The 21,378-nt window shown below is 38.5% G+C and overlaps 1 protein-coding gene across 1 annotated transcript; it reads left to right on the top strand.

Annotated features, from left to right (window-relative positions):
• The first annotated feature begins 821 nt into the window (after window positions 1–821).
• Window positions 822–19,877, top strand: LOC110046025 (signal recognition particle subunit SRP68-like). Its single transcript, XM_020751687.2, has 13 exons — window positions 822–1,086; window positions 2,715–2,781; window positions 5,257–5,370; window positions 5,741–5,936; window positions 8,804–8,886; window positions 9,547–9,754; window positions 12,955–13,194; window positions 15,640–15,888; window positions 16,583–16,677; window positions 17,409–17,538; window positions 17,643–17,718; window positions 18,408–18,457; window positions 19,314–19,877. Exons 1-13 carry the CDS (start codon window positions 825–827, stop codon window positions 19,542–19,544), a joined length of 2,001 nt encoding a protein of 666 aa, XP_020607346.2. The 5' UTR covers window positions 822–824; the 3' UTR covers window positions 19,545–19,877.
• Window positions 19,878–21,378: the final 1,501 nt, after the last annotated feature.

The following is a 21,378-nucleotide window of genomic DNA, read 5'->3' as shown; positions in this document are numbered from 1 at the left end:
GATGCGTCGCAAGAGTAACTGTATGTGACATTGGCTGTTTATAATATGAATTTGGATGTGTGTAATACGCTTCTGCCCACTTAGAAACGCTTTTCGCAGCTTCTTCAACTGATGTGCCAGACATCATTGGATATTCACACAATGTAAAAGCGTCTCTCTAAAAATGTGTTACGCATGCTGATTTTCAACGTGAATGGTTAAGATCGAGTGCCTCCACATTGGATCTCATTTTGTAACCGGGAAAAAATGACAAGTCCTGCACATGCTAAATCTGGCTAAACATGCCCAAAATTGACACAAACAAGGTGCTTTAAACATTTCCTGACGTTTATCAATCCCAAGAAATACGATGATGTCTCGACTGGTCATGGTTACAAAATGTTTATCCCATTCCCAGTCCCAGTGACCAAATCCCATTTTCTCAGGGCAAAAACAGGCCAATCCCACTTCCCATCTTACCCCGTCAGGACCCTCTTAGAGAAAAGACTAGCTACCTGAGTCACAGTACTGGCAATCTCTCAAGACTGACGGGTAGTCCGTGCCCGGGACGAGTCCATGCCCTGTTCTACTGTGACGGGAGTACTAGACCAGTAGCGGATCTAGGGGAGGGACCCGGGGCCGCCCCCTTATCTTGAGTGAAAAACGAAAAAAATCACAGAAGGAAGAAAAGCCTGCGGGGAAAGCAAAAAATCCGGGCCCCAACTACTTAGCTCAAGGTCTGGATCCGCCACTGTTGACCGGTCTGTGGACAACCTCTGTGGACTGAAGTGGGCTCCAACTGGGAGTATTAAAGGGTTCTGTATTCACCCGATGGGCTTTGTAAAATGGAAAATGACCTGTCTTTCAATTCGTTTCTCCATCTCACATGTAGAGATTTTTGCAACCTTCCGGCTTTTCCCAGCCTGGTTCTCAGACGTTTTCCTGCTGACCTGGGAACGAGGTATAGTATATCCCAGAATACCAAGCGTGTCACATTCAATATGTCGGCGCAAAGTGAAGCAGACCATGTGGATGGAGATAAAGATAAATATATGGACGAAACATTGGAGGAAGCTGAATTAAAGTCGACTGTATTGACTTTAGAAAGTATCCTTTTACATTTATTTATTTCTTTTTTCGTGTTTAGTTCCTTAATTAACCAAACTTTAGCGGAAGAAGTTGTAGCTTTCGATCAGCTGTGAATTGAGCTGAGTACAATGCTAAACTTTTTGCCATAATGTTTTTTCACGCGGGGTTGCAGATGTAGATTTAATCCTCTTTGTAGTTTCGTTGATATTTTATAACTAATTTTAAATGAAAATTATCAAAAATTCCAGCAGATGATGAACAGACGCACAAAAGCATCGAAGTCTTCCAAATGCTGCTAACTAACTGATCATGAATTAATAGGACACGTCACAAGTTACAACTTATAATCTTAAATGTTTATTTTCCGGCGTGAGGTCCCTATCGAGAAAAAATTTCTGAGATTTTCACCCTTTCAAGACAGAAGATAAAGCGTTTTTTACTACCAGGGATCGACCAAAACCGGCAAACAACGTTTTCAGTTGCTACGTGCTATTATTGTAATTTGTTTAGGGAAAGATATGTAAATAAATATCAGGTTTTAGTAGCCAGTCAGCTGTATTCTACTGGAAATCTGCAACTCTGATTGGTTCTGTCTTGCTGCTCTTGAAACTGAAAATTATTCTTAAATTTAGGCTTAAAAATACACAGAATTATAGGTTTCATGCTGTAATCCTTAAGTGTCTACTAAAACAATAAATTAGACTACTCACCCTCATTTTCTATGAGTGATGGTCAACTTGGCTATGTCTTGTTGACTATTTGCTCATAGAAAACTCGGGCTCTTAGTCTTAGTGTTAAAAATACCTAGGGATTAATGTACATAGTATTAATTTCTCGTTCTTTGCATAACAAGCCGAACAAGCCAGTAATTAAATAGTGTTACAGTTCTTTCTATTTTTTGACTTGAAGGAAAAATGTTGTTTTTTTGTACGGGGAGAGAAATACCATCTTGAAGATTTGTTTGGTTACTAGCTAAATTCCATGCAGTTGGGAAAAAGGCCACCTTTGAACTTTCCATTAAAACCAAACCAAAACCAATGGTAACATTTAAGGGGCCAAAACTTTCTAGGGTCAAGAGAGGCACCACCTAACATGGTCAGGGCTCGAAAAAAAAGTGCTGTCCAGTTGTTCAGGACAAGTAGATTCTCCTTCTGGACAACTAACTTTTCACTCCTACTCAGCGCCCAATGGGCAAAGGGATCGGTCAAGTTGTCTGCCAACCAAGTCATTAAAAGAGCAAACTAAGACTTGTGTGGGACAAGCAAATTTCAAGGGCTACTTGTCCCAGGTGCAAGCTGGAATTCAAGTTTTTTTCAAACCTTGAATTGGTCAGTGGAATTAGATGTAAAAAGAAAATTATGATCGAGGTAGAGATCAAGCAGATTTCTGCTATTAAGTCAGTAAAGTATTATTTGTACCCACAAGTACTTGCATTCGCAAGGTGCAAGTAGAAATGTAGTAAAACGTTCATATGCTATCTGGATCTAAGCTTTAGACTGCAAGAGCCTTGGATCATCTTAGAATACTTAAATTAATTAATAATAAATTTCACATGCCTCAAAAAACACTGAAATTGATCAAGATGCAGGTTATATAGAGATGTGTATGTTTGCACATGGCTTTTACTTAACATCTTGTTCAACAAGTTCTACCAATCATCAAAGATGCACAAGGGCAGCATGGATTGAGGCATGGAGACTATCAAAGATATAGGTATTCTTAATATTCTTAGAACATGAGTTGTGTGGAAAATAGCTTGTTTCTTGTAGGGAAAGGTTTGTTGGTTGTTTTGGTGCATTATTCATGAATTTAACTGGTGCAAACATGTAATTGTAGTTTTAAACTACAATCACCGTATGCATCTTGTAAATGTACTGAAACCTTTATTAAGCAGACCCCATATTATGCGGACACGCTCTCTTAAGTGGACTCAAGCTTGACTCAGTCCCAAAATTTTCCTCCTAGATTTACTTTAAAGTGCATATGACATGAAAAATGTTTTCTGCTTATTTGAAAGGCCTTTCAAAATACAGAAGAATGGCGTTTTTCTTTTTGAAATATCTTTTTTCGTTTTAGAGATATTGACATTTTTCTATTATGCAAATCAGATCAGTGATGACGTCATCTTGTTTCCAACTAAAAATGGTAAAATACTGAATAAACAATATCTCTAGGAATATTGAAGCAGTGTTTTTGAAACTTGGACCACAAATGTACATCATAAAAGAAACAAAATGATACCCTCAGTGCTATTGCCATAGCAACTCTTTCAGCTCGAGTCTCTTTCTGTCAAAAAACTGAATATCCCCATTTGCAACCTCTAAAGTGAAACAAATTGTCCTACTTGGAACAGACATAGTTCCCATATTGTCTTAACTCCCATCATTAGATTGGGTGGGGTAGATGGTTCTTGGTTTAAGACAAAAACTGGGAATTTCAGTGTTTATTTAGACAGCACCAGTGGCAAAACTGTTGTCATGGCAACAGCACTAAGGGTGTCATTTTGTTTCTTTTGTGATGTACATTCGTGGTGCCAAGTTTCAAGAACACTGCTTCAATATTCCTAGAGATATTGTTTATTCAGTATTTTACCATTTCCAGTTGCAAACAAGATGACATCATCACTGATCTAATTTGCATAACAGAAAAATGTCAATATCTCTAAAACGAAGAAAGATATTTCAAAAAGAAAAATGCCATTCTTCTGTATTTTGAAAGGCCTTTCAAATAAGCAGAAATTATTTTTCATGTCATATGCACTTTAAAATAAACCTGGATTCAGTGGACATGTCTGTTAGGTGGATGTGGAGACCAATATTAAGCCATTTTGTTGCACAAAACCTGCAATGGTGGACATTTCAAGGGCTTTCTACTTCTAAAAGCTCAGCTCAGACTCCTTTAACACTGTTCAGCAATATCTTTTCAAAGCTAAGTAGATTATTCCAGATTGATGCATTGACTAAGTGAATATTGTGTTCTGAGCAGTCCTTGATCATACACTGTGTTACACTGAGTTACAAAAGGGTTAATAATTAACTATTGCTGCACAATATGTTAGAACCTACTTAGAGTGGACACCCTGTATTAAGCGGACACTGCTGAGGGTCCCAAGTGTGTTCGCTTTATACAGGTTTCACTGTATTACATCCTTGCAGGATCTTGTGGAGACTGGGTTGGGTGCATTTCTGAGGGAGGGGTACATGTTCCATTTCTTCTGCAAGAGTTAGTGAGTCTGGTGAATATGAAAAATATAGGGCAGCAGCTCAAAGGTTCCCTAAACATGTGAGAAATTTCCATTTTAAGCTTTTAGGCATTGATATCCCATAATGGTTTTCATTGTAGTAATGCTTATTGGTAAATGGTTGATTCCTAGATTTGATAGAGCAATAATTGGGAAACAAAAGGAATATTGACAAAGTTTAATATAGTTTTAAAGATTATTTCCCTGTGATTGATATTTATAGAGTATAAGCTTTGTTTATGAAGTCAACTTCCATAACCAATAAATTTTCCTTAAGTACACGTAGCATCTGTCATTTTGGGCTTCAGAGCTATTCTCTTCTTATGATTTGATAAAATTAAAGAGGATTTTTTTTTTGCATAGTGTGCTAGCTTTATATGCTCTGCTCAGTGCATTGGTATGTAGCTTATGGTGGTTGACTTCAAAACCATGAGCTACATTTAAGAAATTTTGATTAAGGGTACTGGCAAGGGTGTATAGTAACCTTCTGCCCTGTTCACTTCTTCAGTACACAATTTCATTCTCTCTACACTTTGTTTTATGACTTAAAATGGAATCAATCTTTTCCTTTTGGACGACATTAAAGTATACAGGAGCACCCTATATGGCAAACATGGTCTTAAGTAACCCTTGTAGAATTAACAGCATTCTTCCTTCCAGGAAGGGGAAATGAATGATTATTAATAGATGTATAACAACCTTCCACAGTAGTAAACATTTTGAAGTGAACTATAATGAAATTTTTGGACTATCAAAAAATATCATGATGATCAAGGCTATAATGCATGTGCATGTCATTAAATTGCAGAAATATACATGTTTGAAAAGGAACATAAAATACATGTAGATTGTATAACTTACAATAACTGTAATTTGCATAAAATAAAAACTTGAAAAGTTGGCATCATCAGTAGCATCCATTCTAATTGCTGTCCATTATCTTTCAGGCAGTATTGTCAACGAAGGTTGAGACGGTTGTACAAGACTATGAATTTCCAGCATGGTTCTCGGCATGCGTTTAAATCAAAGAAAGTAACACAAGATCTACTCAAAGATGTTAAGTAAGTAGTGTATCAGTTTACTTGTCAGTAAGACCACTGCTACAGTATATCCTAAGCTGACCACAGATGGAAAGATGTGCTCTTTTAAACAAGCTCAATTAAGAAACAGTCAATTAAAGAAGAATTTCATCAACGCTCCTTATGCAACAGCTGTTTCCATAACGTATATTTACACTTTAGAGTGTACATGCAGCCCTCCTCCTGACTTCCTTTAAAGAGTTGCATCAAAGGAAACTCTGGAGTTGAGTGTCTTGTTGTGTGTCATGATGTGTCATAGATGTGTATGCATGACTGTAAAACTCTGTTATTAGTATCATAAATGCCATCTTGAATTTTTCTGCTAAACATTTTAAACTGCATGTTTTTCAAGATACCTGCACATTCCTCTAATGGATGCTGAAAGAGCTTGGAGTCATGCTATGGAGTTAAAACTGTTGGCAAACACTGAACTTCGCAAAAAGTTCCATTACATCAGAAGGCTGCGCAAGGCTGCAAGCCATGCTAACCAGTTGGAAGAGCTGTGTTATGCTGAAGCCTGTGATGCCAGGACTAAGCTTGAGGCCCAAGTATATAATAGTCCATTTAGAACTACAGATTTTTTTTACTTTGTCCTTGATATTACTTTACTGTACTCAAACCAAGTTGAACTCAACCTTATCTAACTATAAAGTATGTACAGTATATTCCCCAGTAGGAAAATTATCTTACTTTCAATGTACTGTATGTAGACAGTGAAGACCGGTAGAGTTTTGAGAAGAATGGTGATCTCTAGATTGCCCTTTAAGTAGTGCTATGATTAGCCTGTGTAGCAAGCGTTTCTGTGGGGTTTGGAAGCAAAGAAAGACCGAGGAACAGGATTTTCAGTGTTTTGTCTGCGTGGAAAATGGGGCGAGAACCAAAAAAAAGGAAAGACGGGGGTGGGAGAGGAAGAGGAAGGAAACACTTGCAGACAAACCCTGGATTTTGAAAACCTCCGTTCGCCAGCGAAGGGAGCTCGTGATTGGCTGGGCTATTCCAATATTATTGACATGCGTCGATCAAAGGTATTTTAATACTTTTGAGTGCCATTCACAAGGGGAAGACGTGTTCGAAGCTTGGTTACAAAACGCTTTAACTTTTCTTGCTGAACGAGGATTTAGTTGTCAGCTTCGACAGTACTGTAGAAATCCTGTAGTGCAATGCCGACGCTTTGGTTTTCGAAGCCTGCACATTATTGCAGAAGCAAGCACGACACAATTTGCAGCTGTTCCTTTAATTTTAACATCACTTTCTTGAATGCCACATGCGCCAAGGACAAGATAATAAACAACGGGACAGAAAATTCGCACTACTGCGTGGGAAAGCCTAGTGATTTTGTCTGGCTTGTTACATGGCAACATGTTGTCGTAGGTACTCTGAAATTTCATTAGAAGCATTTTTGTTGACAGCATTTAGAACCTCTGGGTACAATTCTGAATGATTTGTTATAGTGTTGGCTGTGGCATGCCAGTTTTTGTCATATATTTGTCTCACCAAAAATTTAGTCTTCTCGTCGTGGGGAATTCTTACGAGTACATTTTTTAAACAACGTTGACTTGGAGGCCGTCTAGGGGAAGATAATCTTTATTCAGATACTGGTCAAGATTATCGTTATTTCCCCTCTCAGATGTTTGAAGCCTCTCCTGCCCAGATTCCAAAGTTACCCGAGAAGACTTTCCGTTGTTTGTTTCTGCTGCAGGCGATAACACTCGAACTGATTTGTGGATCTGGCGTTTCCAGCAAACGCTTCTTTACTAGAATTGCCTTTGTGGGAGTTGACTTGCTAATTTTACCTTGTGTCGATTCCTGGACAAATGAATACAGTGATCCCAGATTTTGAATCATGCATGCACAAGGATTACTAATGCGACTGGAATACTTCTCACATTTTAACTTTCTGGCAGATTTGTGCTAAAATTTCACCCTTGCAGTCCTTCCTTTTAGACGGATTGAGTAGAAATATAGCTTGATTATAAATTACCAAAGTTAATTCGTGGAGATTTCTCCGTTCCCACCGTGCGCTCGTTGTTTCAGACATATTTTGACAAGTAAAGTTTATTTTGGTTCAAAGTTCACTTCCGCTACGGAAGGCTGAAGATTTTATTGGTTAATTTATGACAGCTGATGACAGCACAAAATCTCAGTGTGCGCACTCAGGCATGAAAGGCCAAGTGGGCGGTTTTCAAAATCCAGGGGTTTGTCTGCAAGCGTTTCCTTCCTTCCTTCCCCTTCCCCTCCCCCCTCTTTTGCTCGCTCCATTTTTCACGCTGTAATTCTTTGCTCCCAAACCCCACAGAAACGCTTGCTACACAGGCTATACTATGATCAAATTTTTACTCCTTGATTTTTTGCATCACATAGAATTCCATGAAGGAATAAGATCGCTGTTTACCGTTTGCAAATATCTGCATTTAAATTTAGTTCCAGAGATATTTAAGTTTGAAAAATGTGTAAAATATGCAAATGAGATGACAGATGACATCATACACTCAACCCAATATTAAATCAAGTATATAAACAGAGCTATTGTGACCAATTTGCAGTGCAGACCATTGAAACTTGGTAGGCTAGACGTTCTACAGGAAACACACATACGGCTATAAAAAATTCTGTTCCCATGGCAACTCACTCTTTTCCAGTCCCCACCCATTTGATTTCAATATGTTAGTGATTTTCAGCTCGAAAAATGTTAAACGAGGCCACAAACTCGAGCTAACATATTTATATGCTTGCTGGATCATGCATATGAGGCGCCATTAGCAAATATCAAAATGGAACACCAAAGGTGGCCAGAAAAGCCTTTAATATTGGGGAGGTCTGGAACCTAGTATGTTGCCATGGTAACAAAACTGTTACGCTTGTATTGTGGAGCAAATTTAGTAGAATCTTTCTGCAAAGAATCAAACATTTATGTCACAAATTGGCTGAGATATCTTTTTTATCATATTTGATGAAAATTTGGTCGGGTGTATAATGTCATCACTTTGCTAATTTGCATATTTTAAAAACTTCAATATCTCTGGAACAAAAAGAGATATTTGAAAATTGTAAACAGCATTTTTCTTCTCATGCAGGCTACCTGTTTATGTTTTAAAATGGCTTCGTTAGGAAAGGTGCAATTTTCGTCATAGTGCCACTTTAATACATGTACATTTTACTAGCACAAAAGGTTTTCCCAGTGATATGATCACTCAGGAATCTGTTGTACTTGTGCTCTGTTTAGCCAAACATTTTACCAGGTATTTTTTTTCCTCATTGACTTCATTTTTTTGTTATTAGTTTGTATTCAGCATGTATTTAGATACTACTTGTTTCAGGGTTTAACAAATTATATGAGAGAATTGTGCAAACTGAACAGGGTATATAGTAAAAAAACATACATCTAAAAATGAATGTTACTTATTCATGTTAACAGGCTTATTCATCTTACATGAAGGGAAATGTCAGTTTTGAGCTGCAGAACTGGAAAGAGGCATTAGAATTATTTGGCCAAGCCAGGTAAGCTGTCCTAAATACCATCCTAGATATTCAAGTAATGTCATGTATTTACTAGCTGTTTTGTAGATCAGATGCAAGCCACAACTCGCATGTACAATACAGTTGCCCACACGCTATATTCATCTCCATATTCATAGAAACTGTTAGACTCATCAGAAATATGTGTATGTCACTTGCGTGCTTACTCAATGAATTTTTCACATCAACAATTTGTGTACATGTATATTGAACGATTCAAGAAAATATCCATACCCAACCAGGGATGGCTCCAGTATTTTAATCCCCCCTTGCCTTTTTTTAATTCCAAAATGCTCTGCTCCCCTCGCCTTCTGAATTCTGAAGTTGTTAATTCCCCCTCCCTCTTGGATTTTCATTGTTTAGTTCAACCTTCTGGAGTTCCTTGTTTGACTCCCTAGTGTTGACTTCCCACAAAAGAGATTTTATGCTTTACAGCTTCATAGAAGTTTTTTTCAATCAAATAACTGTCTACAGGGCTCAGAATTGTGATCTAGTTTATTTTCTGGAATTGCCCTTTATAAACACTGTACGGCCACACTGTCTGTATTCTATGTAGGGATAGTGTACAATGTACCTCTACCTTGGCACTGGAATTTTAAGGGTAAACTGTCTCTAATTTTTTTTACATTTGACGTGGTGTAGGACTATCTATGAAAAACTAGCTGGTGCATTTTCTGAAGAGCAGCGCAGCATGTATCTTCAGCGAGTTGAAGAGATCACTCCTAACATCAGATACTGTGCGTACAATCTTGAAGAGGGAACCACAGATATCAATGATCTAATGCAGCTGAGGTGGAGTGCAGCTGCTGCTGGTGGTACTCATGATCCTGTGCTAACAGCCAAGATTGATGTAAGTTCATGCTTGTAAGCCCCATGGCTTCTTGAATTTTATAAGGTGTTTTGAATTTGGCTTTAGCCAGGAAGGGGTTGTATTATAAAACAGTTGATTTAGGCACCATTTAAATGTTAACTATTATTTTTTGCGGCATTTGGTGGAATTCAAAGTGATTGGTTTGGCATAAATAATCATTTTGCAATAAACATCCACAGTATATTATGTATTCATTGACTGAGTGGGAGGGCCGGATGGGAAAATATTTGGCTTGAGGTCAGTACATATGGACCGAGCGCAGCGAGGTCCGTGCGTCCTGACCAAGAAACAAATATTTTCCCGTCTGGCCCGACCTTACTCAGTCAAGAAGCATTTTATCATATGACCACTAATGGTTGAAAATTTTGAAAATTCTGTTTGAACCTAAATAGGACACGATTACATAAGATCAGATGGGCGCGCGCGGTACAACTACAGAAAAGATTCTACAATACAAACTTGTCATTTATTTCTTTGCGTCGAACAAGAAACTCACAATTCATCAAAAAACAAGACTTATTTTCTCATACTTGTTTTTCAATGTAAGTCCACAATTACAATTCATGCTAAAAAGCCAACAGAAAGTTTACATAAAGTTGTCAAAAATATGTCAAAACCATGGAAAACTTAGCGAGTAACAAAGTTCGCTTCATGCTTCAATGAAATTGTTCACAAATCTTCTTCATCTAATGACTCATGTTGGCGTCGTTTCAAGCTATTTGTCAACCTCTTGGATTCTCTTGAACAAGGGAGAACCAGCAACTGAATATTAATGACACCGATGTTGGTTCTCGCAAACAGTGCCCGGGTTTACTGACTTTGCTGGCTTTATTATTTGGATGAACTTGTGTTCGTACTTCACCATCTTTATTAATTTATCACTTCTCACAATGACTTCGATAGCATTGATCCTAGCAGTATGCAGGACACCTGTCATATATGAACTCAGTTAAATGACCTTGCTCTCCATGAGTTCTTGTAGCTCAGTGGATAGAGTGCCCGCCCGGTGTTCGGGAGGTCATGGGTTCGATTCCTGTCAGGGACTCAGAATTTTTCTTTGTCCCACGCTCGTGTCATGTTGATTAATTCACGTTCACATTTCATTACCGAGCTTAAAATTCGCCATCTTTATTAATTTATCACTTCTCACGATGACTTTGATAGCATTGATCCTAGCAGTATGCAGGACACCTGTCATATATGAACTCAGTTAAATGACCTTGCTCTCCATGAGTTCTCGTAGCTCAGTGGATAGAGCACCCGCCCGGTGTTTGGGAGGTCATGGGTTCGATTCCTGTCAGGGACTCAGAATTTTTCTTTGTCCCACGCTTGTGTCATGTTGATTAATTCACGTTCACATTTCATTACCGAGCTTAAAATTCGCCATCTTTATTAATTTATCACTTCTCACGATGACTTCGATAGCATTGATCCTAGCAGTATGCAGGACACCTGTCATATATGAACTCAGTTAAATGACCTCGCTCTCCATGAGTTCTCGTAGCTCAGTGGATAGAGCGCCCGCCTGGTGTTCGGGAGGTCATGGGTTTGATTCCTGTCAGGGACTCAGAATTTTTCTTTGTCCCACGCTTGTGTCATGTTGATTAATTCACGTTCACATTTCATTACCGAGCTTAAAATTCGCCATCTTTATTAATTTATCACTTCTCACGATGACTTTGATAGCATTGATCCTAGCAGTATGCAGGACACCTGTCATATATGAACTCAGTTAAATGACCTCGCTCTCCATGAGTTCTCGTAGCTCAGTGGATAGAGCACCGGCCTGGTGTTCGGGAGGTCATGGGTTCGATTCCTGTCAGGGACTCAGAATTTTTCTTTGTCCCATGCTCGTGTCATGTTGATTAATTCACCTTCACATTTCATTACCGAGCTTAAAATTCACCATCTTTATTAATTTATCACTACTCACGATGACTTCGATAAAGGTTGATCCTAGCAGTATGCAGGACACCTGTCATATATGAACTCAGTTAAATGACCTCGCTCTCCATGAGTTCTCGTAGCTCAGTGGATAGAGTGCCCGCCCGGTGTTCGGGAGGTCATGGGTTCGATTCCTGTTGGGGACTCAGAATTTTTCTTTGTCCCACGCTCATGTTATGTTGATTAATTTACCTTCACATTTCATTACCGAGCTTAAAATTCACCATCTTTATTAATTTATCTGTACATAAGGTATGTTTGTGATTTCTCTGGTTTAACCAACCTCTCTCAGAAACTCTGGAAACTCAAAGAACTTAAGCTTATATCATGCTTTGTTTTCTTCGCTGGTTTTCGTGCTTTTGACCCACAATGAAGTTTTTGGTGCTTTCCACTGACAGAAGTTTTGCCTTAAGACTGTTTGCTTATTCCAAAGGTCAATTATCAGACAGTTCATCTAGAAAAGTTGTTTTCTTGACTGCCTGCTTGCTTGTTGGTTTTTGAGAAAGCTGTGAACTTTTTTATTTGTGAGGAGTGTTGACTTTCTTTCTGTGCTTTTGGAGTGAGTTGGCGACTGAGGTAGTTCTGCATCGGACAGTTCAGATAGTAAAATTTGCTCTCGGAATATTCACTTTCATCACTCATTTTGAACAGAACAAAATTTTGCTGCAAAAAGTTGTTTTTGTCATTAACTCACATCGATTTTGCTGTACGCGTTTCCAGTAGGGCAGTACGCATTTCTTGTAGGGACGTGTACGTTTTTCCGGCCCTATGACTTCAATGTGTACAGCCCTCATACAGGACCTGTTTTCTTATGGTTTTCCACGGAAATTGCATGCAGGGCCGTACGGGTCATATGATAATATACTTTTACTTGAATGGCACAACATCTGCAGCTTTTGTTAGGGATTTAGTTACCATCAGTAATAGCAGGTGGTCCATAATAATGAGTGTTTGTAAGTAAGGGTTGACTTCATAGCAATGAGCTCCAAAACCATTTGACATTTCTATGATAAGCTTTTAATATTGAAGTATTCTTAGATATTTTAATTAAGTAGTAGGTCAACTGAGTGATTTCCACTTGGGTTGTATCTTTGAAAAGCTACTTTAATGATTCCAAAATATGCACCCCTTCTGTCTGGAGCCCTATGTTTGTTCCTTGTGTAAGAAAACAAACTAGATCTTGTGTGCTGGAAAACAATCCTCTCAAGCTTAAATTCTTTGGTTGTCTTTTTCAGGAGATCATTTCCCAAACTCGTGATAAGGAAGCTGCAGCTATGACAGAAGTGAGCTGGCGTGGCCACACTGTGCCAGTTAAGAATGAGAAAGTGCGCTCATTCATACTGCATGCCCAACAAAGTGCAAGAGAGTTAGAGAGAGCGGACACATTGGACAGCAAGCTGACTTTGTATGATAATTTACTAATGGAGTGTAAGGATGCTCTGCAAGCAATCAAGGATGAGTTAAAGGGAGACACTGTGAGTTCTGACTGCTAAGTTTGTATCATTTTTTTGACATTAAATGCTGTGTCTGTAAGTTATCCTTGTCTTAATTTTTGAGTTACATTTCAATTACATGTAATTGGGAAGTGGTGGCAGGGAGGCATGCTACAAAAGTTCTCACTATCCACATGAAGCATAATTATTATTGACTAGGAATGTTACGTCTACATGTACCTGTACATGTACATGAGTTCTGGCTACAAAACCAGGTTTATTTAGCTATTTACTGGTTATCCCCTCGGAAAATGTTTTGAAGTAGGCATCTGCAGCTGGCAGAATAGGTGCTTGTGACAAGTTAGGTCTGGGGTCATGCCCCCTTCCCCCCAGGAAATTTTGAAATCTACAATGCCATTAGGAAGTGCCAGCATCAAGCAATAAAATCATCACATTGGTTAAAGGTTTAAAATTTCACATTACACCTTGTTTTGTTGGTATGCAAGTTTTCTATCTCTTTAAAACTAAAAATACTTCTAAATTCAAAGTTGTTCTTGCCATTTCACTCTTATTCTTTATTTGTTACTATTAATTTTATTATTAATTATTGAAATTATTATTCCAAAAGCAACTTGGATAGCTTCATTCAAAATCCCTGTTTTAAAGGTGGAAATCCCTGAAACAACACTGTCATGCTTCAAAAGCAGGGTTAGATTTGGCTTCGCTTCCATATGTGTGAATTATTATTAACTCCCCAGAATTCAACTGTCGAAAGAGAAAATAGTTGTGCTTGTTAGCTCGAATTGTTGCTATTAATTAGTGACATAATTTTAGATTCCAATGCTCATGCTAGTTAAATTAAAGACTTTTCATTTTGTCTTCTGATCCAGTGTTTTTGTGGGCCGTGATATCTCTCAAATCAGTTGATCGTAGTTCAGTTATTTAATAATAAACAACAGAGTAATCATATGGTCAAATGAACAATTACAAAGTCATACAACTTATAAAGTGATTACTTGTGTTTAGTACGTGGCTAGCTCCATGAGCAAGCAAGATGAATCAAATCCTGCACTGCGATTGGCTACCTGAGCGGGCAGGATGGAGCTATCTTGCTCGCTCGGGACTAGCTGTCATGTTCCCCAAGAAAAATTTGCCCGAAAGTCATGTAATAAATCCTTGTTCGGTCAAGATGGCTGGATATTGGCCTTGTTCTTTTTTTGCGAGTTTATGGACCTCGACTCCATCTCTGTCCATAAACACACAAAAAAAGAACTTGCCCAATATCCAGCCATCTTGACCTCACACTTGGTCAATAACCCATACGTATAGGTCAGAATTTTCACCCACCTGCCAAGCATGACTTTTTGGAGCCAAAAGAAAAAACATCATTTTTTTGTGATTGTTTCACTGCCATGATGCTAGAAGTGACATGGAAACGAGGCTGGCCATTAAGGATGTTCACGCCAATTGTTACTACGCATCCTTACTGTGCATGTAAATTCACACGCCACGTCATGCATCGATGTGCGCGCTAAGTAATGAAATGAACAATGGTAGGGCAGATGGCCATTGCTCTTTTTTGCAAAATGCACCATCGAATTCCATTACTTTTAGCTCTTTCTGTGCGACAGTCTCAAATTCCTCTTGAAGGGTTAAGTTTTGTGAAAACGTTGGCAACATTTGGAATTATTTACACAACAGACCCACTTCTACAAAATATGACTAAGATCGTTTGCCTCTGTTAACTCACTTTGGATATTTTTAACTATAAACCCCTGTAGACCATGCTGAATTACGTGCGCCAATTTTTCAAAATCAGGGTGTTTTCCACACGCTTTATCTCTGAAACAAGGTCGGTAACCCTCAATTTTTTTGCATTTCTTACACAGGTAACTCATTAACTGACTGCAGTAAAAATTTTAAAAAAAATCTATCGACTGGAAAATTTTCGTGTGAATGTACTTAAAACTGCAAGATGGCTACAAAAACATGATAACGCGAAGGACACAAAATACAGTGGATGCTTTGAGCTTTCTCTTTAACTATCTTACTTCATATTCAATGGATAAAAAATTATTGCCACAAAAATTGATTGTGAAGTTATTCTGCTGTCTTAAAGATTTATTGATAAGACGCAGTGCTGAGCCTGTTTGTTGCCAGCTAATTGTTATAACCAGAGAAACCGGCAATATATAATCAAGTAGGCGTCAGAACTCTGGCAGTTGCCAGCTTGTTTTGAAAACACTTGTCCCCTTTATATGTTTGGGAGGGATGTCACCTTGACAGGTAGCTCCTAAGTAATGTATTTTGTCTAAAAATGTATATGAGGATAATTTCCAGCATTTCAAGTGCTTAGATCCTAAGAGTACCAAGTTAATATATTGTCCTTAACAGTGATTAATTGCGATTTTATGGTATGATGATTGTGCTGTTTTATTTTCAATAATATTGTGAACAGCACCTTAATTACTTTATCTTATTTTGCAGGGTTCTGGTAAAACACGGTCTCAAAAGACTGAAGCCCAAATGGGAAATATGCAGTTCCTGCATATTTACATCACATTTATCCGGCTGAGTAAAACAGTGGAAAGGAACTTGCTTATGGCTGAGTCAATGAAGAACAGTTTACCAGCTAATCTACAAAATTCTGTTGAGGACGTACCAGCTGAAACTGGCTCTGGCAAGAAGATTGCTAAACCTGAGGACCTTGTGCGAATATATGACATCATTTTACAGGTATAATAATTTGTTGATCAAAGATTAAAAGGTACTCTCACAAACTTTTAATTATTGACCATTATCTAATGGCCTTAAAGTTTAGTACCCACCATGAATTGTCTTTAAAGTGTTTTGATATTGACCCACAAACTGCGACTGCCATTCATTTCTTACTGTGTTACTTTTACGAATTTCACCAAATGAGCTCCAGATGTCAGAAGCCAAACCAGCCCCTGAAATTGTAGCAACATTTTTACAGATCACTCAGGCCAAGTTACAGAGAGAACAAAACCTGTTGTTCATTTTTGTGTTCTTTAGAGAATCATGCGGATTACAATCCTGTTGAACTACAGCTTAACAGTTATTGTTACATGTAAGTCCTCAAGGAGAGAACCTGTTGTTCATTCCTGAGAACGAACAGCAGGTAAGAACTCCTCACAATAACTGGTGAGAAGGGTGCTTTTGGTGGATTCCTTGGCAAGTAAATAGCAAACTCGGTAGAACAGTATGCCAGGACATTGTCACTCCATTTAGTTCATTATTTTTGCTCCACAGTCTGAAGTTGGCTAACATTACATTACAGTATTGTGCTTTAGTGTTTTAGTACAACTTTGTTTGTAAGTCATTTCTATAATGAACAACACAGAGAAGAATAATATTGATTTACTATACCTTTGCACGTAAGCATTCAAATCATGTTTTTAACTTGTAGAATCTGTCTGACGTGGCTGATTTACCCGGAATTGATCAAGACTTGACTTTCTCCAAAGAGATTGCTGCTCAAATGCTAGAGTACAAGGCCTACAGGTATACAGTGTCAAGCTAAATGCTCGAAGTTCAAAACATTTTTTCAACTTTGCCTCCTTCTACTATATATGGTTTTAGCCTGAAAGCTGGTGCAACAGACTCTGTGGAGGAAGCAAGCAGGCAAGACCATTGAGATGTGGTAAAGGTTTCTCTGGATATCTCTGACTCGGAGCTCAAAAGAAACAAGATAAACCATTGTGTATATTAATGCATTATTTTCATGTCTTGGCTGCGAAATATGACATTGGTTTGTCGACTTTGTGTGGTTTGTGTCACCGTGGAATAAATATTTGCTCAAAAGAACCGAAAGACTTAAAATCGCGTGTCTGAACAAAAACTGAGATAGATTTTTAGTGGAGTCGTGCGGTTAGAGAATGATGGTGACGTATATACACGGTAGATCCGAGTTTAAAAACCTTGTTTTACGTAATGTGCAAGTATGTGCACTGTTTGATCAAGGTCGTGAGAATCACTTATTACATGATAAACAGGTAGACACTGTCAAATTTAATTCGATTATCGACGTGTATAAACTGCCAGTGTATCATTTCACAGCCAGGAAGACTGAAGTTTCAAAACGATTTCAGTTCTGATTTTGGAGCTTGGATACATCCGGGTATGTAAGTTTTTAAGGGGTCTGAGTTTTCAAGAAACCATACAGTGACAAAAGTGACATCAAACATACGAAGCAAAATTGAATATTTTCTTGTGATTGAATTTTGTATCTCCAGGTGCTTATTTGTTGCTCATTCTTATCTGTTGGGAAAGAAATGGCGTGAAGCAGTGTCACTGTATGATCGTGTATTGAGTCACGCAACCTCTGCTGTCACGCATTTTCAAGAAATCAACTCACACCCGCAGGTTTGTTTGTTTGTTTGTTTGCTTTTTCTCTTTAGTCTTGTTGTTCAGTGTTTTGTTTTAAGCACATTGGGTAACCCTGTTGTTTTTCTTGCACTTTACATTAGGCAATAAACAGTCTCCAGGAACTGATGTCACAGGCTCAAGGCTTTAAATGCTCAGCTCATGCATCTTGTATCTTAGGTAGGTACCACTCTCTCTCGTACATGAGCTACTAAATTATATGGCAGACTGGTCCAAGATGAAAGGGAGAATTCTGATTGGTTCTCTGAGCGGTCCGAATTTTGCAATACGGACCGCTAGGATGGACCACTGTCAAATTATTTTCGTCGAATTACTTGTTCTAAACACTGCAAAATGAAAACAGTTGTTTCATGGGTAGAACTCTTTTCTCTTCATATTTGGGGGACAATTTGAGTTTAACTTTCTCAAAAGCTACCTGGTGAACGTAAATAAATGCTTAATTTTGTGCGTGCGGTTATTGAAAACGGAAGTTAAAAAGAGACATTATAATTCATGATTCATTTGACAATTAGAACAACTTAAACAATGGAAGGTGTTCTTGTGCTTTGTTATCCTCTGCATATCACAGGGTTCACCTTTGCCATCCTAATTACAGATATCTGTCATGCTCACACATTTCATCTTTTTTTGGTGTTAAATCCCTCTCCAATAGAATACGCCTCCCTCCCCCTCCGTCCCTGCCACGCTTATCTGGATAACGAAGCGTAACCTCCAGTTTACGAGCAAGAATGGATTAATATATCTATAGCCTTCAGTTCGCCATAGTTATTTTTTGTCGTTACCTTTTTGGGGAGTAGTGTTGTTAAACATTCTTAGTTAACATGATGATGAAATTTCACTTTTTACAGAAAAAGAAGTGGTGGTGGATGAAATAGCGGATATGTCTCTTAATGAAAAGGTATGACATACATATTCTATCCATTCATTCCCAATTTACGTGTTTGATTTTCTGACACGTGAGGTTTTTAACTTCGTCCGCCCTATTATACTACTACTAAGTTTAGTGGTAGAGAATTGAAAGGGAATCGCAAAGGTTATTTGAAACTGTTTAAAATTTACTTATACATAATCCATCCTCAAAAATTTATTTTCCTGTTTTTATCGTTGTAGTTCACCAAATATGAAGTTGCATTCACCGGTCATTAATTTGATCATACTTTGATGTCATCAATGCGAGAATTCTCTTATCGTTCACTTGGCGACCAGAATTCGCATGCGACATTGAAAACGCAGACATTGACTCGATTCACAGAAGAGACAGATCACCAGTCCAAACAGATCATCTATCTTGTATAAATAGTATTAGAGAGGGATCATCCGTCTAGGACGAACTTGGGCAAAAAGCGGAGTTCGTCTGATAATAAATAAGGGCAAACAGACGAATTATCTGACTACCGTTCTTTGCCCAAGTTCGTCCCAGACGGATGGTCCGGCCATTGTTTGCACCACCAGTTTCGCATTTCGCAACAGATTGCTTTGGACCCAGACCTCTAGTCGGCGATCCTCGTTTCATCGAAGAAACGGCGATCAAATTTCAAGGATCATTCTCGAGGTAGCAAGGTTTAAAGGAAACTTTAGGGAAGGAAAGTGTGACGTCAAGTAGAGTAAACTTCAAGTAAATGTATTTAAAATAATAAGTCGTCGATCCCTTGACAACTCGGGCAGTGTGGGAAGTAAGCACTAACCCTTCGTCTCAGTTGTTTCCCTAGAAATAACTGGTCGTATTTTTTTTCTTTTTCTTTCTTTTCATTTAGCCTCTGACTGAACGCTTGGATCACTATTTAACGGACCAGTCCCTCACAAGCAAGAAGCCACAAGTGACTGCATTTCCACCTAATTTTGAACCAGTGCCTTGTAAGCCTTTGTTCTTTGATTTGGCCTTGAATCAGGTGAAATTCCCGTCACTTGGCCACAGAGTAGAGGAGAAGAAGGCTGGCGGGTTAGCTGGTTATTTCAAGGGCTGGTTGTGGGGATCTGGCAGCTAAAGAATGATGTTAAAATAAGAAATATAAGAGCAATTTTACAGTGTAATTTACATGCTCAATTAGGACTGATATCGGTTGTCTCTCTGTCTCAACCGAGCTGAAATGCAACTGGTGTTCCGTGTCTCTCTACTTTTCTCTTCCTCTCCCTTCACGATGCATCTCTTCATGAAGTTCGACATCAACATTACAAACGAGAAACTTTAGAGTACGTCACTAACTTTTTAGACAAATTTGCGACCAAAGGTGGTTCACCTTTCAGCTTGTTGTTTCTTCTGCACTCAATAATGTCATAAGATAACAATAATAACAAAGAGCACCGGAATCTCTACTGAATTCAGGCTCTTTGATTTGTTTCGTATGCCTCTGTTGGCTTAGATTACATTGTGCTTGGCATTCAATTCCCGCGCGCAAAGTTACATTGCTCCCGGAATATTTAGATTCCGGAAACCGTGGTTTATTCCGGCTTTCCTCCCAACACTTTAGGTTTTGGTACTTTATCACAACTGCCCCAGAAATATCGAGTAATAACTTTTAGAGTTAAGCTGAATAGTTTTTACCAAAGCAGTGTGACTTCTCTATGTCGTCAGAATGACTTGTCATGTGAAAACGGACGTCAAATGCATCCTACTTTTGACCTTTCGAGGCAAATAACTCGAAAAATACTCGGTGAAAATGAAAGTTTTTAATTCTTTTTAAAAAATCTTTACAATTAAAGCAGCCCTACGCCCTTTCGAAGAGTTTTTCAAAAGGTAGTTAAAATGTTTTTGAAAATTTAACGATAATATTGGTTAACCAAATATGGGAAGGTGTATTCTTATAAAGTACACGAGGAAGCAGTCCCGTCCCTCGTTCTTCTCGTCTTATAGAATGGCAAGGAAGTGACGAGAGCATGACGAAAGTGTAGGGTGAACACAAGTCACAGGCGAGTTTTATGCCTGCGTGAAGGACAGGCACTAGTTTTAGCGCTTTATAAGAGAAGAAAGCGTGTTCATCTATGGACAAACTGGTTTCAAACCAACTTCGTTCCCAGGGTTTTCCCTTTGAAATTCAAAGGGAAAAACCCTGGGTATGAGGTTGGTTTCAGACAAGGTTTGTTCCATGGTTGCGTGCGCAGAATGTCGTCAAGAATCCTGCATTACTACATCAGCAAGTGCAAATGAAAATAGGAATTATGAGGAAATTGAACTGCTGGTGAGAGATTTAATGCGTGAAAAGCCATCTCAGTTACGGAAAGTTAATAAAGTAGTCGCGAAAATAAGGGTTAGTAGAAATGCTCTGCAATGCTCCTCCATCTGTGAATCTCATGCGTAAATAATTATTTCTAGCACATAATCTGTAAACTGCAATAAAATAAATTAAGAAAGCAAGTTGCAAGGTGCATGCTGGTTACTTCGTGGGTTCATATTATTACTCTAGGTGACGAAGATATGCAAGTGAGTGTAAATGGAATATATCATACATTTGAACTGCAGGTGCAAAGATTTAATATATGGAAGGCTAATGCAGTTATGTACGCCAATAAGCGATTGTGAAAATAAACAATTTATCCAGCTTTCAGCCCAGTTGTATTGCCATAACCTCCCGTCTGCAATACTGCTGCAGTGTTGTATGAACTGACCTATCAAGCCAGCTGCCGGGGAGCTGGTGACTTTGTGATTTCGTAATACACTCGTATTTATACCATGCCACAGAAAATACAGCCAATCAGAATATAGGAAAGCCGTTGTATACTCGAGGGTATTACACCCAATCTTCCTGTCATGCGCCGCGCGTATGCCGCATACACTGTGTTGGCCATTGTATTTTCTATGGCATGGTTTAAAATAGTTATGCA

The sequence above is a fragment of the Orbicella faveolata genome, unplaced genomic scaffold (genome assembly GCF_042242905.1).
Source record: "Orbicella faveolata isolate gen_17 unplaced genomic scaffold, um_ofav_v1 contig_2, whole genome shotgun sequence".
Lineage (NCBI taxonomy): Eukaryota > Metazoa > Cnidaria > Anthozoa > Scleractinia > Merulinidae > Orbicella > Orbicella faveolata.
Note: the sequence above shows the minus strand (reverse complement) of the source record. Positions and strands in the feature narration are given on the sequence as shown.

Bases quoted from the DNA above. Each gene is read 5' to 3' on its own strand.
- LOC110046025 (XM_020751687.2), top strand. From the start codon at position 825: ATGGAAAATGACCTGTCTTTCAATTCGTTTCTCCATCTCACATGTAGA. The intron at 2,782-5,256 runs GTATTCTTAATA...ATTATCTTTCAG, and splicing joins GGAGACTATCAAAGATATAG to GCAGTATTGTCAACGAAGGT. The intron at 8,887-9,546 runs GTAAGCTGTCCT...GACGTGGTGTAG, and splicing joins GAATTATTTGGCCAAGCCAG to GACTATCTATGAAAAACTAG.